Raw genomic sequence first — 23,711 nt, 5'->3', positions numbered from 1 at the left:
AACCATATCTACCATATCCATATCATATCATTGTTATTTGGCACAAAAAAGAAAGCAGAAATGCTTTTTTTAGCAGTGGTTTGATGGCATACCAGCTCCTCATCAGCCTCTGTTAGTGTCAGCTCATGCTTAGGAATTTTCCACTGTTTTTGTGTAAAGGTGTGTGTTTAGGATCTTTTGGGAAATCCTTTAAAAGAATCATTGAGCAGTCCAAACTTTTGAAGAGAAGCGGAAACAGTTCTGGCTTTTTTTTCTTCAGCCTTTGATTGGTGAAGTCAGCCTACAGACGTGCCGCTGTTTGAATGAAGAAGGAGGGCTTGTTTAAGGGGGTTGAGAGAATCAAGAAGAAGGAAAAAGCCAAAGATGCCAGAAATTTTAGAAGAGAAAGAGAGCTGCTGCTGTACGGAAATCTGAGACAAATCTGTCAGTTTTCATGTGTAGATTTCATCTTCTGATTATAAAAAGTGGCACCAGATATGTTTGAGTGCCAATCATGAGTGGAGAAAGATGCTATCTGCCTTCTTTCCTCTGCTGTAGATGAAATGTGAGTTGGGTGGCTCTCAGCCCAACATATAGGTTAGACTGTCTGGTTTTGGTGCATGACTTAAGAAGAGGTATTGTGTTTTTTGTCCTCTCAGCTTGGCCAAAACTTCCCTGAGGGATTCATGTCAGAGCAACATGAAAACCGCACCAGACAGGGTCAGCCTCTAAGTGTCAGCTTCATTGATTTAAGCGCTCACTCTGCAGAAATGTACCTCTTCTGCAAGAACATCACTGCATAATGAAAATCTTTACAAGCTCCTGAGGACTTTTAATGTGAAAATCCAGGTGAAAACAAGCGCAGTCACCTTGGAAACGTGGTCTAGTTTGGACGGATGTAAACAGCCTCGAGAGAAATCTTGGCATTCATGACTCATTTTCAGAGCACAGATCTCTCCTCAGCTGATAAGGCGATGAATGAGAGTGCAACCAGCTGTTAGTCTCTGCTGACACAACACACAACCAACCATTTAAACTAAGCATTCTGGGTAACCACAAGCAGCTGCGTGTGGGGTTGATTACGACGAGGCTTTATTAGCAAGAGAATCAGACACCCAAAACACACAACCACACAGTTAGATATACACACACATCCTGATTATCATCATTCAGACTCGTGGAGGGAGTAGACAGTGGTTAGTGTAGAAAAAAAACATCAAGACAGACATATCTCTGCCTGTTTCAGTGCAGGTAAACAAGTTTCCACAAAGTCTTTCCCACATTTATGTATTTGGAGCTGCTGGCCCACGCCCCCCCCCCCCCCCCCAAACGTCTGCCTGCTCCACTTAGCCACAGCTGCTATACACATTTCCTCCTCCGATCTGTGCGTGTGTGACCATGTGTGTCTGGATGACCTCCAGCGGTAAACAGTGGCTCCCCTGCCTGTCACCAGATCTCAGTCCCCCTGCTGAGCTCTCAGTCCACATGCCAGTCAGCCTCTTACCTCCACGCCACACCTGGATGTGCTGAGAGCGGCAGCATGTGTGTATGCGTGTGCGCTTGTTGGTTTTGGGCGGAGAGTTGATGGATAGGTCTACTGTAGTATTTCTGTCTTACAAACCACAACTTGAAACCGTCTGTGTGTGTTTTGGAGAGCTGCGCTCGTCTTTGCTTGCTGAGTTGTAAGTGCTTTTGCAGAATCATTTTCCCATTTGTTATTCACGGGATATCAGAAGCTCAAATTCCAAACACATGGGTTTGCTTAGCAAACAGTAGTTAGCAGTAATTACACTCTAGGTCTGTCACGATACCAGGGTTTAAAACTTTGATTTCGTAAAAATCATATCATATCAATACTTGTTTGATGCCACAGCAACCAAATAAAAGTCTTACATCTCTTGTGCAATTTCTTGTTTATAAGAGCTGAAAGTTTGCAGCCAAATTTGACTTTGACTTTGTCTGAAACCACCTACTCACTCACTGCCTACTACAAACTAAATATGTCAGTTAGAGCTGGGCAATATGACCTAAAATTATTATCACAATATTTTAAGGCTATATCATGATGCATCACAACATTTCTAAATTACTGCATTTTTAATTCAGCCCTTTAAAATGAAACCAGGATGGCGATTAAAGTAGACCCTTGTAAATATTCTATACAGTCTTTTTTGGAAATGTTTGATGTTAATGTTTATGTTTGAGATAAGGCCCTGTAGTTGTGGAGATTTGGTTCTGTTAGCTGCTGTTTCACCTTTTCTCTAACTGATTCTGGCAGGGAGTTTTCCTGCACCCAACCAGGTCATATTTTGTGTCAGATGTCTTTATGAGATCTTTTAATCCTGACTTTTCAACAACGCTTACTGGGGCCATATCTTTAGGGATGTGTTGTTTTACTGCAACTGTAATCTTGGTGTAATCTTGTAGAATATTTTTACACTACCATGCTTTATTTGACATCTTCCTTTTCAAATCCGAACCCCGGCTGGATGACAGATCCAGTGCTGTTCTTCTTCAGAACCAAATCTCAGTCTCAAACTACCGTTGCTAACTTGCCTTGGCTGTTTGTTTACTTTCTCCACTTCCTCCATGCCTTCCTCCCTTTCCCTTGTGAAAAAACATGAGAATGAATGTCCCTTGGGATTAATAAAATATCTACCTACCTACCAAACAACCAAAAACATTCATGCACAGAGGAGAGTTTTCTGGATGGGAGAGGGTGCGTGCTGTCTGCTGTGAGAGAGGCATTTAGGAGACAGTGGGAGAAGTGATGCTCCAGAGAAGATTGCATGCTGATAGCTTTAAACTTAGATGTAATTTATACTCGATGGCCCCGATATTGTCATTTCATACAACTTACATGGCAAAAGCTGCAATACATCAAGTATACTCAATATATTGCCCATCCCTAATGTCACTAAACACCCAAGACTGTAGAAAATGTTAGAGGAAGCCTGAGTGATGTTAGCCATTTAGCCACCACATCAAAAATGCTGTTTTATCAGTTCAAGAAACAGATTAAGAGGTGCTGGAGCAGGTCTTGAGAGTACAACTTATAGCAGTGGTTCTCTTGGACGTATAATTTCCAGAGGTTGAAAAAGTGCAAGACTATCGTACTGAAGTAAAAGTATTAGAAAATTACTGGTTTATAAATCTACTAAAGAAGAAGTAAAAAGTATGTCATTTAAAGTTTAAGTACTGCATAGATACTGAGGAGTCGTACAGTACAATATGATCCTTCTTTGTCGGCAATAACAACAAGAGAATGGGAATTTCCATCCAGGTAAAGTCACCTGTATGATAATAAAATGAAAGGTAGCAGCTGTGTTTAAGATGTTACGTGGAATCATTCTCTGTGTGCTACTGACGATTTTTTAACTCAAAACTAATGTTTAACTTTAACTAATGTTGTATTTTGGGGCTTTTTATGCCTTTATTGTTAGATGAGAAGAGTTGACAGAGTCAGAAACATGGATGAGAGAGTGAGGGAGAAACGTGGGAAAGGAGCTACAGGAAGGACTTGAACCTGGGCTACCTGCATACATGGGGCGCATCCTAACCACTCGGCCATCTGCGCCCCTAATTGATGCTTTTTAAAATGCCATTAAGTACAATAATTCCCCCAAAATATACCTGAGTAAAAGTTGACTGATTTCAAAATGTACTCAAAAAGTACAAGTACACAAGAGTAAATGAGTCAATGTAATTTGTAACTCTCCACCACTGATAATTCCCATCCAATTAAACACAAAATGTTAATGTGTTCAGCCAACTGGTTTAGAGTACAATAAACACGTTCTGTAAACCAACTTACAGCACACTGTAATGATGTGAAGTCTGTTTGCAGGATGTGGCTAATATTAGCAATGCTAGTGCTGCAGGCTATCTATTGTTTTTGCAGATTGACGTCCAAATTCCAAAGCTAAATATCATCACAAAATACCTCAGGTATAAGTGAGTATGACCTGACACAACCTGAGGACAACTTTTCTAATTTTCTTGATCAGAATAATGCTGAACCGGGCTGTTCCTATGGGAGTGCTTTAGCAGTTAGCAGTTGTTTGTATCAGAGTAGAGAGCATCGTGGCAGCAAAGAGGAAGTCACTAAGACTAAGTAGAGTTGAGTTACAGTTTGGACAGTGACTTTGACATGGATTGTGGACCTTAGCTGCAAAAAATGTAGTTGATTATATGGCTGACTTTTAACTCTTAACAGCAAAAGGATCTAAAGTTAACTATTTAGCAGGCTACTCATGGCCCATGGTTGTTGATATGGCCCTCAGAGCCTGTGATGTGGCCCTCAGACATCTCTGATGTGCCCCTTAGAGTCTGTGTATGGCCCTCAGAGTCTGTGAAATGGCCCTCAGAGCCTGTGAAGTTGCCCTCAGATTCTGTGATGTGGCCCTCAGATTCTGTGATGTTGCCCTCAGAGTCTGTGATGTGGCCCTCAGAGTCTGTGATGTGGCCCTCAAAGTCTGTGATGTGGCCCTCAGATTCTGTGATGTGGCCCTCAGAGTCTGTGATGTGGCCCTCAGATTCTGTGATGTTGCCCTCAGAGTCTGTGATGTGGCCCTCAAAGTCTGTGATGTGGCCCTCAGAGTCTTTGAAGTTGCCCTCAGAGTCTGTGATGTGGCCCTCAGAGTCTATGAAGTTGCCCTCAGAGTCTGTGATGTGGCCCTCAGAGTCTGTGATGTGGCCCTCAGAGTCTTTGAAGTTGCCCTCAGAGTCTGTGATGTGGCCCTCAGAGTCTGTGATGTGGCCCTTAGAGTCTGGAATTTGGCCCTCAGAGTCTATGATGTGGCCCTCAGAACCTGTAACGTGGCCGTCTGTTTTACTACTGACTGGAACTGCTTAAAATAATGGCACAAACAGGGCAAATACAAAAATGTGCAAGGCCCTTTTTGTTAAATGTGAATATTTTGAAGCCTTTTTGTCAAAGAATGCTACTTTTTTCCCTCTTTTTGGTCCCCAAGAGATGGAAGGACACGTTTCTGCAAAAACATTATTTTTGTCACACATAAAAAATCTTTAAGATTTAGTTTTAGTTATTTTTTGTTGTTACAGTCCAGTAACTTTTGTAAAATAAGTGACATTAATGCAGCACACATGTTCTTTTAAAGACAAGGTTGTCCTGAAAAAAACGGATGTTTAGAGGTTGACTGTTTACCACAGGATGGATCTTTTACAAGCTTTTTAGAACAAAAAGTCCTGGAGAGAAAGTGGTTTAAATACAGCAGAGGGTTAAAATTTGTATGCTATATATTTTTTAAAGTTGTACAATAGCCTGAATCATTGGTGCATTTCCTCCTTTTAACACTTTCTTTTCTCTTTCCTCAGGAGAGCCCTATTGCTCTGTACAGTTTTATATTGTACGTGTTACCTGGGACTTACACAAGTACACTCTGAAGGTAAGACCTCTTTCACCTCTTCCAGTGAAAATTAAGGCGTGGAAAATACTGTGAAACTTATTGCAGCACTGGGGGATTTTGGAGTTATTCTTTGCCTGTTTGGTCATCGCCGGAGCACGTAAACACATTGCTATGAGAATTGGGCCAGCCGTTGCCATGACGACAAGTGTTGAGAAAGCAGCTGAGTGAGCGAGGGAGTGATCAAATCATCAAGATTCAAGACTGACCAGAAAATCTGCTCCCAAATCACAGCCTTAATAACACTGAAAACGAGGAGGAGAGTCCCCTGTAATGAAGAGAATCTGCGGCTCTATTCAGAGTTACTGCACTGTTTAGGTTCAGGTCATTATTTACCTGTCTGGACAGCAATTTTACAGTTTCACCTCACTCTCACTGCTCTAACAGTGTCGTTTTTCACAGTGCTTGACAGCTGTTTTTCAGCTAAAGAGCCTTAAAGAGCAACTATACTACCTGCTAATTAGCAAAAACAGACAGACAAAGCTTGCAGTAAACCTAGCAGTGTTTGGTAGTTAGAGAGCCACATATTTCCCTCAGTCATGGGTATGAGACAAAAAACAGCAATAAGAGTCACTATGGACGTGCACTTGCAAGGTGTACACCTAGAAAGCTCAAATTAAATCAAATTGTTGCTCTGTAGCCTCCAGATGTAGGCAGTGTTTTTTTATGATATCTGTCAGTACCAAACATAAACCATAACAAGGAATGGCCTGAATATTATCGTCAGTTTGGATCTGATGGGAGCTAATGCGCTAAAAACGTGTTTATTAAGTATGAAATGTGGTCCGATTGCTCTCTGGATTGTCAGTATTAATTGTTGTTGAAGTCGCTTTTCAATCAGGGAACGACAGCTATCAGAATCTGAACATTTACAGTGTATTCAGAAAGTTTTCAGACCCCCAACTTTTTTTGTTTACTTTGAAATTTAGCTCAGGTTCCTCCTGTTACTCTGGATCTTTACTGAGATGTTTCTTCACCTTGATTGGAGTCCACCTGTGGTAAATCAAACTGATTGGACATAATCAGGAAAGGCACACACATCTCTATAGAAGGCCTTACAGCTGATGATGCATAACAGAGCAAAAACCAAGCCATGAGGTCAAAGGAACTGCCTGCAGACCTCAGAGACAGGACTGTTGACAGGCACAGATCTGAGGAAGGCTACAAAAAATAGATGTGAAACACAGAACACATCACTTTGCCATAAGTCCTTGAACTTTGTCCCATCTCCACACGGGATCTCTTGAGCTTGGTCAGAGCAATCATCAGGTTCTTGCTCACCTCTCTTTTGAAGGCCCTTCTCCCATGATTTCTCAGTTTGGCCAGACAACAAGCTTTCAGTAGAGTCCTAGTTATGCCAAACTTCTTCCATTTGAGAATTATGGAGGCCACTGTGCTCTTGGGAATCTTCAGTGCAGCAGAACTTTTTTGCAGCCTTCCCCAGATCTGTGCCTGTCAATAATCCTGTCTCTGAGCTCTGCAGGCAGTTTCTTAGACCTCATCGCTTGGATTTTGCTCTGATATTCCTTTCCAGATCATGTCCAATCAATTTAATGTACTACAGGTGGACTCCAATCAAGATGTAAAAACATCTCAGCAAAGATGCAGAGAAATGGGAGGAGCCTGAGCAAAATTTCAAGTGTTTTTGTAAAGGGTCTGAATACTTACGCCAATGGGATATTTCAGTTTTGTGTTGTTTAATGGGAATGGGGTTTTTTTTACTGTGGCATCAGGATGCAACATAACAAAATACAAAATCGTGAAGGAGTCTGAATTCTTTCTGAATGCACTGAATAACTCAAAATATAGCAGAATAAATTGTTAACATTTGAGCTTCCAACACTGAGCATCTGTGCAAAGATTGTCTCTCATGTTTGACCACGGAAACAGATCAGAGTTTAACAAGTGACTTCTTCTTCTCTTGCTGAATCAAGCAGGAAACATCTGTTTATTCCACATTGGTGCTGATTGCAGATGTTGGAGAATAGGGCCCATATCTTTTAATACCAAACTGATGCACCGGTGCATCCCTGGCCCACAGACATCCAGTCTAGTCCAAGGAGTGAGTGATCTATTCTTTCTGAAACCACAGTGTATCATCTTGAGAATTGAGGTTGTTGCCTATTTTTACATCAAGAGGAACTCCACCAACTTTACACATCACGGTCTGTTTACAGGCCTGTTGTGGCTTTGATTACTAAAGGGTAAAAAATGGATCCTTTGTTGTGGAGATGGACTAGTTAGTTCCAAAGCTGCTGGAGACATCCTTAGCGAAATCTCTGAGCCAGCAGTTTGAGTGGTATTGTGGGTAATTTAAGCGACAAGTTTTGACCATAACTGAGACATTAAAGAAATCCATGCAGGCTTCTGCTGCATGGATTTCTTACTTTTAAACTTGTGCAGTCTTTTAGTGGCTTGAGTTCTCCTTCTGGGACTCGCTCCGATTGCCCTTTTGAAGAGTTGTGCAAGTCATAAGATCAGTTTTAAGGCAGCTGGCTCAGTGCTGACCAAATGCTAGTTTTAGATTTCCTTTTGGCTCATGAAACCCAATAATTGAGTTGCATAATCCATCTCAGGATAGAACTCTGTCTGGGAAAATGGTCCGTTTTTCACTGCAGGGGTTGACCTGTCAGCAGAGTGTCCCTGGATTGAATCTATGCTTGTTGCACATGGTTAATTCTAAATCTCCCTGCCTTAATTTTTTATGCCCTTGTCAGCAAATAAAGGAAAATTAGAAAAAGCAAAAGCAAAATGGAAAAAGCAGTATTTCCCCCATATTTCAGCCCTTATTTTGACAGTAAATCAGAAAACATGACTTAAAGTTGTGGGAATCTGTGTGATGTACTGCGGTGGGGACAGTTTTTCCGCTCAGACATATCATAAATGGTTCACTGTAGACTAGTTTGGCCAGCTTTTCCAGTTTGTTCGAATGAATCAAGTGACTTCATCCTCTACAAGGGATAACATTACAGAAAGTCAAGCCTTGGACTTTCTCTCTGTCCTACTTGAGTGACTTGGCACGGGTGATGGCTCTGAACTACAGCCATGTGTTGAATACAACTCTGTCAGTGTGTGCATATGTGTGTGCTGCATATCTAACCACATGGTAAATGTATGCACCAGTAATAATGCGAGTGCTATTGAAATAAAGTAGTTTGGAGACAGGATTCTATGCACAGAACAAATACATGTAATGCAGCCCCCTGCCTCTCTGCCAAGTCCTGTTGTCCTTTAGAGACCACACAGAGAGGAGCGCTGTGGATGGGTATATACTCACTATACCCCATGGCGGTCTTGTTTCCTCAGACTAGTTTATGAAGCCCCAATGTTTTTAGGGTCTTACATCCCCATACAGAGCACGGAAAGACCATAAAGAACTGCCTATAGCAGAGAGTCATGTCTGGAGTTGCTGCACAAATGTTACAGTGATTTAAAGCTCCAGGGAAGAGTTTCTGACTGGTTATGAATCAGACTGAAATGAATATTGATGCCTCTTTATGACCTTTAAATAAAACAAGACCAGAAGCACAAAGAATGACTCCTGCGTTATGGTTATCTATTTTGAATTACTGGAAGCAGCACAAGCAGCAACATCCAGTGTTGAAAAATAAAGCCAATGCAGTCAACCAAAACCAGAAACTCTGACAGTTTCCCCATTGGACCCTCCTGATCAGAGAAACTTGCAGCACCACTTCAATTCAAACAAATTCTGAACCCTCTAGGAAGGTTCCAAGCAAATAATTTCCCATCTGATTAAATGCTAGTTACAGTGCTTATAAAAAGTATTCACCCTCCTGGATGTTTTACCCTTTTATTAAATTTTATTAATCAACCGTGGTCAATGCAATTTGGCTTTTTTGACCAAAAAAAAAGACAAAAAGAAAACCCCACTTTAATGTCAAAGTGAAAACAGACTTTGGGAAATTAACAGCAATACACAAAAACATGTAATGTAAAATAAATGACTGCATAAAGAAGTAGTGTCACAGTTGGGGAAATAGGGATCACCTTAGTGCAGTGAATGTGTCTAATGTGATTGTAGTGAAAACACACATGTGTCTGGAAGTTCCAGTCACCGGTTAATCAGTATTCCTGGCTACCATCACACCATGAAGACAAAAGAACACCCCAAGAAACTCAGAGAAAAGGTTACTGAAAAGGAAAAGTCAGGGAATGGATAAAAAAAACTTTTGAAGGCACTGAATATTTTCAAGAGTTCAGTTAAACCCATCATCAAGAAATGGGAGGCGTGTGGCACATGTGTAAATCTGCCTAGATCAGACCGTCCTCACAAACTGAGTGAGCGTGCAAGAAGGAGACTAGTGAGAGAGGCCACCAAGACACCTATGACTACTCTGACGGAGTTCCAAGCTTCAGCAGCTGAAAACTCAGATTCAGTTTGGAATACAGTTCACCAAAAGGCATGTGGGAGACTCCGTGGTCAAGTGGAAGAATGTTCTCTGGTCTGATGAGGCCAAAGTGGTCCTTGAACACACCATCCCCATCGTGAAGCACGGTGGTGGCAGCATCATGCTGTGAGGATGCTTCTCAGCATCTGACCCTGGAAGGCTTGTGAAGGTAAAGGGGGAATTAGTGCCGCAAGTATTGTATAATCCCAGAGGACAATCTTATTCAGTCTGCAAGAGAACTAGAGCAAAGAATGGAGTAAAATTGCAGAGTCCAGATGTTTGAGCCTTATTGAGCCCTATCCACACAGACTCACTGCTGTGATTGCAGCCAAAGGTGACTCTACTAAAATCTGACTTGAAGGGGGTGAACATTTATGCAGGCACATATCTAATCTTACGTATTTTTATTTGATGACATTACTTTGTAGAAATCAGTTTTCACCTTGACATTAACAAGGGTTTTTTTTTTACATTAGCTAAATTATGTTAAATTAAATTATGTTTTGCAAGCTACCATACCCTCATAGCTCTATAGCTTCTGTGCCTGCATTCAGGTCCCTTACTCTTGACATGTACCTCAAAAAACCCCACTTTGATAAAAACTATCATTCATTCAACTATCTATTCAAGGCTAGCTGCAAAAGCCCCAGAAATCAAACTGGTGTTGTAACTGAGATTATGCCTGAATATTATCTTTGCTCTCACAGTAGCTTGAAGAAGACTACACATTTGTCGAAATCTGCATTTTATCAGTTAAACCCAGTAACCCCTGACTAGATAAAGGAAAGCGTTTTTTGTTTGACATGATGTTTGAGCTGCTTCCTCCTCAGGTCTAATTCCTCGACAACCACCAGTTCAACCAGAGCTCAAATTCCTGCTATTGGCTCTCTGTGCAATTACATATTTCTGATGTCTGAGCCCTCTATCATCCGTCTAATGATGAGGGGAGCCGTGTATTATAGAAAAACAAACATCTCATTGAAATCCTCGCTTTCTGTGGATAACCAGAGCAGCTTCTGTCGGGACACCCCGTCTGTCCTTCCGCTCATCTTTCTCTCTTTCTGTCATGTCATCAACTTTGCTCGCCACTTTTCTGTCTTTTCACAAGCAGAGCCTCTGTACACATGTCCCCATTAGGCAAGGCCGGGTGACCACAGGTCAGAGTGAGCCCACAGACAATCAGGGCGATGAGGGGCCTGGTCGCAGGTCTGAGATCACAGGTCATTTACAGGCTGAAACTCTGAACAGATCCGAAGCTGGCTCAAAGGCTGGAAACTTCACTCTGCTTCCAGGCACAGAGATGCTCTACACGCTTGTGGCAACTGTGGTCATGTTGTGGATTTTACTGACTTAATCGACTGATGAGAAATACAGAGGAAAAGGAAGAAGGGGATGTTGTCTGATGATTTCCATGACCTTTTGAGTTAAAAAAAAGAATCCAGGCCTTAAAACCAGCAAAAAATAACCACAAAATTCACTACAGCAAACACTCAAGTGAGCGTATTGGAATGTAAATTATATAATCCATTGAATAAAATCTATTTTACATCCTGACCTCTGTCTCTGAGGCTTTAAAACTGTTAGCATCACCAAGTATCCATCAGTCCTTCATTCCATCGTACAGGAGTTTGTTGGCTGGTGGGTACCAGAGAGGATTAGGTGTTTCAGCCATATTGTGTGCTCCTGGTACAGGCTGTTTTGGCCCCGGCTGAGCTCCCTTCACAATTACCTCCAACAGCCGTCATGTTTCCATCCAGCACAGTTTGAACAGAGACAGCAAAATCTCATCAATCTCAAACTCTAGTTATGAAGGGGACAGGCCCTGCAATGGAGACTTAACAGAGAGCATAGTGATGAGGTGAAGAAATTAATAAACAGTGCCTATAAAAACTATTCACCCCCTTGGATGTTTTACCCTTTTATTGAATTTATAAATCAATCATGGTCAATATTATTTGGCTTTTTGGCAAGAAAGGTTATGCATAAATATTTATGTCAGTATTTATTAGTCACCTTTTGCTGTGATCACAGCACTGAGTCTATGTGGATAGGGTTCTGTCAGGCTTGCACACTTTCAAAATTGCTATTTCACTACATTCATCTTACCTTCTACCTTTACAAGCCTTCCAGGGCCGGCTGCCAGGAACCATCCCCACAGAATGATGCTGCCACCACCGTGCTTCACAGTGGGGATGGTGTGTTTGTGATGATGTGCAGTGTTAAGGGTCTTGTCTGATAGCCAGAAAGCTCCATTTCGTTCACATCAGACCAGAGAACTTTCTCCCACTTGACCACAGAGTCTCCCACATGCCTTAAGGTGGACTCGGGTCCTGATTTAATCTGAGTTGTCTTCAACAGCGGCTTTCGTTTTGACTGGTGAAGAACCCAGCCAGCAGTTGTCATCTGCAGAGTCCCTCCCATCTCAGCTGCTGAAGCTTGGAACTCCTTCAGAGTAGTCATAGGTGTCTTGGTGGCCTCTCTCACTAGTCTCCTTCTTGCACGCTCACTCAGTTTGTGAGGACGGTCTGATCTAGGCAGATTTACACGTGCCACACGCCTCCCATTTCTTGATGATGGGGTTAACTGAACTCTTCGAAATATTCAGTGCCTTTGATAGTCTTTTTTATCCATTCCCTGACTTTTCCTTTTCAGTAATCTTTTCTCTGAGTTTCTTGGGGTGTTCTTTTGTCTTCATGGTGTAATGGTAGCCAGGAGTACTGATGAACCAGTGACTGGACCTTCCAGACACAGGTATCTTTACACTACAGTCTACAAAAGGATAAAACATCAAGGGGGAATATATTTTATAGTCACTGTATGTAAAGCATTTTCTTGCCTGTGGTTAAATTGCTAGGGAAGTTTCTGCTCCATTTAGACCAGAAGCATTTTCTAAAGGTTTATAGGGCTTTTATGCATTAATGTGTGGCATGGTACTGTCTTGGACAAAATTCAAATTCAGCTCATTCAAAGACAGAGAGGCACATTTAAACAATTGGCTCTTTGGTTTGGCTTTAAAACCATTTGAAACTGTTAACGTGACCACATTAGGGTTATTATATGTTAGGGTGAGCTGTTTCTTTAAGATTTGCGGGCCTGTTTAGCAGTGAACATGCTATATGCAGAGGCAATTTGTTGTGGGCATGCTTTAAACTGTTTATCCCTCACCACAGTCATACATTCACAATGATACCACAACTTGCCATATTGGAGAGGCGGTAGACCACTGACCTTTGAGACAATAGAACCACAGCACCTCAGTGCATCATCTAAACACCACAAAAAGCATCCTTCTTCATCAGATTTATTTGTCTTTGTCTTGACCAAAAATATTTCTGTCTGAAGTTGTGGTGAAAAGCTTACAGATGCAGTTTTGCAGTCTAGAAGCCCTAGTATGTCCACTCTTCATTGTGTTAAAGTCTTTGCTACAACTATGTTTACTCTTCCTCTCTTTCCCCTGCAGTTCTTGAGCTCAATTACTTGGCTGAAAGATCAGGAAGTTACTGGAAATTTGGCTCATAAGCCAGTGTAGTCAATCCAAGTGCCACTGGCAAAGACAGCAGTAATATTCTGCTGTGCCTCACTTACTTCAGGAAGAGCAAAATGAGTCCAGAATGTCCTGCTAATAATTTCAAGTCATCCAACAGTCCCTTTCTCTCCCATATCTGCTCCGTGGGGATGCAAAGTGTTGCTCAAATTGCTTTGTCAGTGGGAGGTACTACATCAACACAACTGGGAATTTAGTTTTGATGATTTAATGATGCTACACCTGGGAATAACAAAGTTTGAACACATGCAAAGGCAAACACTTCAGGATCAGACAAAGCAATAAAGCAGATGGAATCAGAGGGAAATCACCTTAGTAGGATCTCTTAAACTAAAAATTTCTGTTCAAAAAACCTGCGAGTAAATAAATTGAAAAGAGTACATAGCAGTAGGCTTTCATTTTTGTATTGTATAACTGCACTGACGTGTAACCTTTGAATTGAATTATATTGATTTTATTTTAAAGGGATGATTCAATTGAACACACTTTCAGTACAGAATGAGAAACTGATGCACTGAAGAGACTTTATTGTTACTTTCTTCATAAACATCCTGCCACTTTGTTGGCATCTCTAATACCACTCTCCTGTCTTTACAGATGTGGACATCCTCCAGAAGTTGGGGCTCAAGGGAGAGAAGCCGTCTCGCTCTGTGCCAGCAGGGGTCATTCCATTCAGATCGGGGATCATCCTCAACCAGCGGGCGCACATTGAAAAACCATTGCGCTCAGTCTTCCCAGTGGCCATCTGGCCCAATCTGGCACTGGTCCTGAGTGTGCGCTCACACCGTGTCAACAGCGCTTTCCTCTTCACCCTGCTTTCAGAACGTAAGAAGCTCCTTCTCGGTCTGCAGCTTACTCCGGGCAACCTTATTCTTCATACTGGACCCAACACTTCGGTGGCACTGCCCTACGAGCCCCATGATGGTCAGTGGCACCAGCTGGCTGTGGAAATTAATGGACAGAGAGTGACTCTTTATGCCTCCTGCGGAGGGCAGAGTGTTCATGCTGACTTTGGGTGGGACCGTGGGGAGGGACTGGCTCCTGAGCTCCAGGGCTCCTTTCTGCTGGGGCGGTCAAGCCAGCAGCAAGCCTCAGCACACTTTGAAGGAGCCATCTGCCAATTTGACCTGGTCCCTTCTGCACAGGCAGCTCACAACTACTGCAGGTACATTAAGAAACAATGCAGGGAAGCGGATACATACAGGCCTAACCTTCCTCCCTTGTTGCCTATCCTACCAAGAGAAAAAAACATCACAGCTACCGCCGCTACTCCTAAACATGGTGGTCTGGTGACAGCCAGAAAACCTACGGGGTTAAGCCTTGCTAGGAGTGTTGCTGCTGCTGCCTCGGCTGTTAGATATGTAGCCCCCTCTCAAACAATAAAGCCCACTTCTGGGACCATTCCTACACCTGTACTGGCAACTGTAATGCCAGTCACAGTCCAGCTTGGTTTAACATCTCCACCTCCCATCACCAAGACTGTGACTGTCACAGCACCACTCAGGACAAGAGTACCCCCAACAAAACCGCCAAATCTTAAACCCTCCACCTCTAAAGCTTCAAGTCAAAAACCTTCAAAGCCCACTCCCTCAAAGCCCAGCCCTAACAACACCACCAAAAAGACAAACGCAGGAGCAGACAACAAGAAGAAACCTACCATTCCAGCCACTACCAACACCAAACCCTCTAAGGCAAAGTCTGACTCTGCCTTATCAGACCAAGGTGCTGTCTCTAAGAAACCCCAACCCACCCCAGCCAAGAAAACTCCACCCAAGCCTAAAGTTACACCGTCCAAAGCCACTCCGTCCAAGCCCAAAGTAAATTCTGTAAAACCTGTCCCTCCTAAACCAACAATACCCAAAGTCAACTCTTCAAAACCAACCAAAACTGCAACGGCAAAAACCTCCAAGCCAGTCTCCAAACAGTTCGTCAAACCAACGAAGCAAGCCACAACTACCAAGTCTCCAGCTACTCAAAGACCAACCAAACCTTCATTCAACCTAGTGACACCACCTGCCACCGATGGCTTCATGAGCTGGGAGGTCCCACCAACGCAATTCTCCTTCCTGGAGGGAGTTATAGGTCAGAAAGGAGAACCAGGCCTACCGGTAAGCTCACCCTATGGGTTGGTTGTTTCTTTGCCATAGTTGCTGGATGCTAAGATACTGACATTGGTATATATTGCATTGTGCCTTCAGCTTATCACCTTAGTGGCCTGGAAATTCAAGGTGCCTAGTGGACTGTTGGGGAACTAAGAGGCATGGCAATATAAGATAAGAGAAAGAACTAAAAGTAACTGGTCTTCTCTTTCAATGGCTCTTGTTAGTAGCCTATTGTTGGCATTTGGTAGGGTGAAACAGATGCAAGTTTAAACTTTTAGAAACCTTGCAGCACTAAAGGCTGTACAGTTTGAGTTGGCAGTGATATATGGTTTAACAGTGAGATGAGTTAGTTTTTTTAGAGACTTCCTAGACATTGATGCCACCTGTGACAGACCAGTTTTAAATCTACTGCTCCAGGGCTGGAAATAAGAGCCCACAGAACTAATATCTCATTTCCCACTCAGGTTAGAAATCCTAGTTTTTTCTCCCGCCCTTTTCCTCCCTTCCTCTTTGCACTAAACCCTCCAGGCTGGGTGTGACGTGTCAGGTCTGACGCCTTGCCGTCTCTGCACAAGATTCCTCTGTCATGGAGGGCTGGTGGAGGTCTCATGGCCCTCTTTCAAAGACAGGTCATGGGTCAAAGCAGTCAGTAAATATCATCCTTCACCTTCCCAATGCAAGCACAAAGGTAGTCTAGGTTTATCTCTAGGAGCGGGAACTCTGAGGAAAGCCTTTTACACCTTTCATCATGATGAACCAATGAAAAATCAACAAGTTTTAGCTGCCCCTTAGATAACTTTTTAAACTTTGTGGTGGCAGTTGTGAAGTTCAGAACAGTGTCCTGAGTTGTTTGGAAAGTTACTGTTAGAGAAGCTTTATGATGTTTAAGCCTAAGCAGTTTTTCTCCTCCATTCTGGATGCATTTGCTCCGTTTTTTCCAAGCTTCTCCTGGATTGAGTTATTTCAGTGTAATGTGTAAGTAGGGGCTGTTTGTTTGATTCGTGTGCCCTACTCATTCTTTGTAGTGGTCTGTAATTTGCAGCTGTAAATTGCAGAGTGTGGCGTGTCAAGGGCTGGCTAATTTACATCTGCACTGATGTCCCCTCCTGACCCGACTGTCATCACAGAGAACCAAATTACTGCCATTTAGGAAGCACTACCTACAATCTCAATATGAAGTGCTGTAATCTCACACAGAAAAATATCCTGGAAGAATGATTTATGGAGGTTATGAGGTCATTTATTTGAGGACTGTCTGACACATTTAAAGATGCAGATGCAATTTGGAGGCCAGAAGACTTTGCCAGGTTAAGCTAGTTAAACCATGCAGGAGCAGTGCTTCACACACCACACTGTCCTTGCAGAAACAACACAGAGAGGATCAGCTGTTCTAGTTTATGATGCATGTTTGTTAGATAGCTGTTTTTGTGTATTTAACTGCATTACTATTTAGGTTCACATGATTGTTTACTGTGAGAACCAGTCAAATTAAACAGCGACTTCCTTTGAGATTATGCATAGTTGCGTACATCCTTGGATGCTTGTCTTTGTTGCCATATTGGGCTGCAGGAGATCCCACATGAACCCAGTCACGCTTCCTTGTCAACAAAGTTCCAATTTCATAAACACACATGCCATTGATATAATATCTCCGACTCCTTCTCCCAGCAGAGTTTTATACACAAACGCGTACTCCTGAAAATACGCACAAAAATGAGAGTCAAAACCCAGTAGAGCATTGTATTGATCAAGGATTCAGACAATAGCCTTGTCATTCATCACTCTTGCTGTAGGAAGCATTAACAGTCTCCTTCTGAAACACAGTAAAACCAGGATTTCGACATGTGTTTCCAGTGTGCAGATTCAACACTCTAGCTGCCAGGAGAAACATCCTGTGCATGCTCAGATATGGCAGAAGCATGTTTGGCTCCTCACCACCGCTGTAAAAGTGTCTTCCTCTGGATCTGTTTCACTGCACACCTGAATGATATTAATACGCTCTGAGTTTTGATATGATTGTTGAAACTAAGAGCTGGAGTTTTTCTTTGATTTTGCTATGAATAAAGCTGTATTCGGTGTGATTTTACAACCACAGTTACGCAAAAGTGTTGTTGGCAAAAATCCAATATCATGCATCCCTAATATTAGCTCATTCTGAATTTGATGGCATCAATACATCTCAAAAAGTAGTATGTGAGGAGACGAGCTGCTTGAGTTTGAAGAGAGGAGTGTTGTCCCATTCTTTTCTGATGTTGCTGCTCCACAGTCCTGGGTCTTCTTTGTCTTATTTTATTTTTTATGATGCTCCAAATGTTTTCTATCAGTGAACGGTCTGGACTGTAGGCAGCTCCCAGACTCTTCTCCTGTGAAGCCATGCTGTCGTGATGGATGTGGTATGTGGTTTATTGTCTTGCTGCAATAGTCAAGGTGTTCTCTGACAGAGATGTCTGGATTGGAGCAGATGTTGCTCTAAAACCTCTATCTTTTTTCCAGCATTGATAACTCCTTTCCAGATGTGTCAGCTGCCCAAACCATAGGCACTAATGCAGCCCCATACCATCAGAGATGCAGGCTTTAGAACTGTGCCAGGATAGCAAGCTGGATGGTCCCTCTCCTCTTTAGTTCACAGGACACGGCGTCTGTGGTTTCCAAAAAGAATTTAAAATTTTGATTTTTTTGATTTTTTTTTTTTTTTTTTTTTTGAAATTTTGACCACAGAACAGTTTTCCATTTTGCCTCAGTCCATTTTAAACAAACTTTGTCCCAGAGAAGACGGCTGTATTTCTGCATCATGTTCACATGTGGCTTCTTCTTTGCCTGATACAGCTTTAACTTGCATTTGCAGCTGACATTGCAAACTGTAATAACAGACAATGATTTCTGGATGTGTCCCTGAGCCCATGCTGGGATTTCCGGTACAGAATCATGCTTTTTTTTTTATGCAATCCCCTCATTAAGGCCCAAATATCACAAGCATTCAATATTAACTTTCAGCCTTGATCACAGAGATTTCCCCAGATTTTCTGAATCTTTTGATGATATTATGGACTGTAGATGGTGGAATATAGCCCATCTTTACAAAAATAGACTCTGCCTCTCTAAAATGCTCCTTTTATACAGTATTGTAGCTGAGCTGTTGCCAATAAATGCTGTTGCAAAATCCTCCGTCAGCTGTTTTTCTTATTACCACTTACTTTTCCAGCCTTTTGTTGCCCTGTCCATACTTTTTAGAGATGTGTTGCTGCAATTAAGTTCAAAATGGGCTGAAATTTTTCATAAAATGTTAAAGTTTATCAGTCCCAACATCTGGTATGCTGTTTATTTCCTATTGTGAATCAAATTTGGGTTTATGAGATTTGCAAACCACTGAATTTTTATTTTATTTACATTTACAGCGACCCAGCTTTTGTGGTATTGGGGTTGTAAATTCGATCAACTCGAGCGGACTCAGGCTTCTGTATTGGGTTAAAGCTCCTGAGAGGAGTTTTTAGTGTTTGTGAAACAGATTGATGTCTCCACATGACCTACAAAAGCAAAACAGACTGTCACTGACAAGGCTGGTTATCTTTATGCTGTTTTTTTAATGCTTAAAATCACCGCCTGCCAATAGGTAGGGTTCAGATAAAGTGATAAAGAGCAGAAACAACTCTGTTTTACATTTTCAATGGCAAAGAGACTTGACCACAGAGTTTAAAAAGCAGGAGTATATTTAAAAACCTTTGAACGCTGTCTTAACTTAATAAATGTTGCAAAAATCTAAATCTTTTATGGCATTTTCATGTGAAATCATGGCCAAAAATGATAAAAGCGGTTTTATAAATATGTAGAATGGCTCTCAGGTTCTTTCAACATTTAATCAAGTCAAACATAAAAACTCAGGGAATAGTTGAACTTGAAAACTCTGCTTTTCAGGACACATGTAGCAGCATAATGTAGGTTCATTTGGCAGGTGGCATGAAACATGCCCCGACTTTCCCATTGGCACTTTCTCAGTTGGCCCCCTGTAACTGAAACCAGTCCCTCCCATCACTATGTTTGAAATGTGGTGGTTGAAAAATGCATACTGATGTGGAAATTTCGTGAGACTCCTCCATCCTCCATCCTTGGCCAGAGAGCAATCAACAAACAAATTCTCTTTAGAGTGAAAGAAATGGGTTAATGATGGACAGGTGCAAAGAGAGGAAAGACGTAAACAAACAAACAAACAAGTGTAAGGAAGGAAGACTGGAACATGCAGAGTGGGAGTGTGAGGATGGACAGGAGTGTGTGTTGATGTTGACAGGTCTTAAGGCCACCATAGGGCACACCACCTGTAACAATGGGGGTGGTCTCAACCATGTAGGTCTTCCTAAATGAGATGGAAGGGTGCCAATAAGCGATAAAACCATTGCAGACAGTATGCTGCTATAATCACTCTGACCTTTGGAGTTGTGCTTTTATAAGACGCTTGGTGATGTTTTAAACCTGAGCTTTGTATCTTTAAATTCATAGCCTTGTGAAAAGTGAGATGGGGAAACTACAGAACCTTTATTGCACTTTATAGTAGGTGCTGCTGCTTTTTTACTACTTTCTAATATCTGTGTTATCTCAGGGTTTAGATTTAATTGCACAGTAAAACCCGTTATGCATTCGCATTAAAGAATGCATTTAAAAATACCACACAGAGGCCGAAGCAAACATTTCCATCAGGATCCAGAGCCCTGCAGGTAGCCCTCGTTAGCCGCAGGCCCTCTGTTTTTCCTCACTTCTCCTTTTTCCTCTTTTTTGATTAAAAGAAAACGAATGAGGTTGATAGAGGCGCACGGCAGGCATGGAGCTAGGCGAGGAAATGACCTGTTATTTCTAGTTTTTCCATGGTTTCCTGCTGCACAAACTCAGAACTTCCTGGTGTTATAAGGCTGAACTTTCAACAACTAGAGACGGATTTACTTTGGACTGAAACAGTGTCACTTATTATGCAGAGGGAACATAAATAAGACGCCAGATGGTTTAGATGGAGTAATAGGAGATTGCTATGATATTGAATGAGATGACATGAATGCATCACTGACTGAATGCTCTCTCCTGTTCTCTCTCCAGGGACTGCCAGGACCTCCAGGGAAACTGGGCCTGCCAGGCAAGAGGGGTCCTAGAGTAAGTGGACTTCTCAAACATCTGTTGTCTTATTTACAGTACAGATATCTTTACACAGGTGGTTAAACCAGCGTTCTCTTTCATAAGCTCTTCATTTAGACTAACTACTAGTTCTGTCTTTGTTTGTTTGTTTTCTGTTTTATTTTTGCGCCTGCTGCTGACGTACATGTTGACTAAAAGTTCAAACACAAACAGGTAGTAAATAACCTTGTGGCAGGGAGGAGACTCAAAAAAAACAACAGACAGGGATGACAGAGAAAGCTGAATCTGTATGTTCCAGCCCAGAAGGCAGAGCCCTTGTCCTTTTTTTTGCAGTTGCAATAATAACCTGGCTTCTACATCACTTTAAATCCCTCCCATCACCCAGCTGACACACACACAGAGTTTTCCTATGCAGGCAGATCGACCATATTCAGCACAAGGCTGCGAGCGCTGACCTCCCACCCCTAAGCATAAACAGGAAAGCTCCTATAAAGACGGCCTTTCAAAAGACTGCCTGTGCCACAGGATGCCTAATAAAAGCACTGTAAACAGACAGAGAACACATGGCTCCGCTGGACTTTCTTCTCCTCATTGAGCTTTTGCAGCAGACTGCAGCGACACTTCATAGGAATCCCATTCTGGACTAATGAAAGGCCTCTTTCTCCAAGGCTGTTAAACAGAATGGTCTCATCTTCCTGAGCCACTTTTCTTCGTGGAATTCTCTTTCTCCTATCCAGACAATCTTTTTGTATTTCAGCATTGTGGCTCTAAGTCAGCAGTTGGTCCTGTTGCAGCTTTGGTCCAAGATTATTGCATTAATCGCATTTAATCAAGCTCCACGATTAGCGTGCTAATTTTATTTAATTGGATTACTTGCATGATTTATTGTTCCTTTCAACACACTTTCGTTAAACCTTTGCAGCCAATGTGATGTAAAATAAGTCCAGCTTTGCTCCTTAATGTCTAATTTCACTTTAAAACACTCACAGACAGCTCAGTGGACACGTCTGAAGTCATCTGCACCTTTTTTATCCGTTATTTCCTTTTTAATCTGTTACACATTCCCTTTTTTGTGAGTAAGCTTTTGTTAAAATCTTTGCTTTACCTATCAAAGTAGGTCTTTATCTAAACAGGAATAATTTAAAGGGATATTTCTGTGTTTTTTTTTTGTTTGTGTTTTTTTTTTAAAGTTTGGCCTCTTGAGGTACCTAGCAGTAGGAGTAGCATTAGCCTCAGCGAGCATTGCTACTTTAAGATGGACTCACTGGTTGTAAAGGCCAGGAAGCTAGGCTACACAGCATCACAGATGGGTGAAATTTCTAGTGAGTTTTTGGAAAAAATGGGCCACAAAACTAACTTGACACACCAGATGGATTTCTTTTGCACATACATCTGGAAAACCTCCCATAGAAGGTGTTTGAGAAAGGGCAGAGCCTTTGAAAAAAGACTCGGAGGGTGATTGAACGAACATTCTGTCTGTCAGATCTTTACTGGCCAATCAGAGCAATAAAACACGTGATGTCGTAGCCGCTAGCACGGAGTAAACTCCATAGAGAGCAGCGTAACGCGAAGCATGGCGACTATAAACATGTCAGTACACGACTTTCGCGGTTTTTGAAAAAGAAAACAACTCACTGCTGTTCTTTGTTCTTTTTTTAACGAAGAAATGTCGTCAAGTTCTGATAAAACTGGCGCTTTAGCAGCATCCGCGCTAATCTCTTCCGCCATAATTTCACCGGCCTCTTGTTGCTGCTTGCTTACGTCACAACTCCGCCGTACTTCCCCTCGATCTTGATTGGTCTTGTCACTTTCTAACCGGGCCCAAATGGTTCAGACGGGATCTTTGCAAGATGGATTTGCCAGTGAGAAACATGAAAACAGGCGAATCCATCCATCACCAAGATTAACAAAACAATGTTGGCTTAAATGCAAGCACTGTTATTTTTTTGCCCAGTGAGCCTCTGTGTTTTTGTCGCTGTTTTCAAAGCAGGCTGTGGCTACTGGTTACGTGCTCTTGCATTGCAAAATAGTGACAGAAACACAGAGGCTTTCTGGGTATAGAATAAAATACTTGAAAAATCTTTGATTTTGTCGCTAACTTGGCTAGCAGTATAAAACTTAACCATTAGCATTCTCGTTAGCATGCTGACTCAGAATGAGGCTTAAAGCATTGCTTCTGCGAGGAACTCCCTACAGAGTTCTTAGCCTGTCTGTAAATGATTAGCTTTATGAGTATATTTGACTCCCCTTGGGTTGAGTTTTGATAACAGAAAGCCGCAATAACCACGCTGTTTAGTCAGTGCTGAAAGTTGTATCGCATTAAAGCTTCAAATTTACAGTTAATCTTTGAATCCGTGTGCTTCCTGCACATACATATCTTGAGATGCCTATGCTTGTGCATTCTTAAACACTCCTTTGCATCTGAGAGGCTCTTATGCTAAACTCTCTGTGATCCCCCTCCACTATATATGTATAAGGAGGCCTTTGTCTGGCTCTAATTAAAGCTATTTAAGCCCAGGCAGCAACTCCCATCCCGTCTCAAGTAACAGTTCCACAACATCAGCCCTACTTATAGGTGGATTTCTAATGATGCAAATCAATCTTACTAGAAACAAAACTTTAATTGGACTAATTTTTCGTGCAGAGCGTGGTTGGGGCAAGTATTATATAAGTGGAACTCTGAGTGGAACTATTTATGTGCAGCCAAGAAGCAGCTTATCCAAAATATGCACCAAATTTAACTTGATGGACCTGAGAAGAATTTGTCAAGTGGTATGTAATCACTCAAATTTCCTGAGATATTTACAGAAGAAAAAGTTAGTCAATCCTTGTTGGATCCTGGGTGACATTCTGATCTAGACCCAACCTTGTCCTTGGTAGAGCCACATCTGCCTGAAACCTCATTCATGGGCAGCATGTATCAACCTATCACCTCTTACTAATTTACATCCTGGCGGCTCAGACGTGTCCTTTGTCAGCCACGCCAAACCAGCTGTTGAGCTGCCTGTGGCATTGTCAGTGGAAGTGGTCAGTTTGCAGAGAGCAAACAATGAAAACAAGCCTCTTCAATAAAAAAGCACTTGTAAACATCTTTGGTTTTGATGCTTCTTTAAAAGGGGTCACTTGCAAACATGCC

At 42.0% G+C, this 23,711-nt stretch overlaps 1 protein-coding gene across 1 annotated transcript in view; it reads left to right on the top strand.

Moving 5' to 3' along the window:
• The window catches only part of col27a1a (collagen, type XXVII, alpha 1a), a 113,989-nt gene that overhangs the window by 1,857 nt on the left and 88,421 nt on the right, over nucleotides 1-23,711 (top strand). The window contains exons 2-4 of the mRNA XM_041811668.1: nucleotides 5,317-5,387; nucleotides 13,956-15,466; nucleotides 20,540-20,593. Coding sequence (XP_041667602.1) covers nucleotides 5,317-5,387; nucleotides 13,956-15,466; nucleotides 20,540-20,593 — 1,636 coding nt within the window. The remainder of the gene's footprint in view (nucleotides 1-5,316; nucleotides 5,388-13,955; nucleotides 15,467-20,539; nucleotides 20,594-23,711) is intronic.

This window comes from Cheilinus undulatus, linkage group 17, assembly GCF_018320785.1.
Source record: "Cheilinus undulatus linkage group 17, ASM1832078v1, whole genome shotgun sequence".
NCBI classification, from domain to species: Eukaryota; Metazoa; Chordata; class Actinopteri; order Labriformes; family Labridae; genus Cheilinus; species Cheilinus undulatus.
This window is presented reverse-complemented; position numbering and strand designations above follow the sequence as displayed.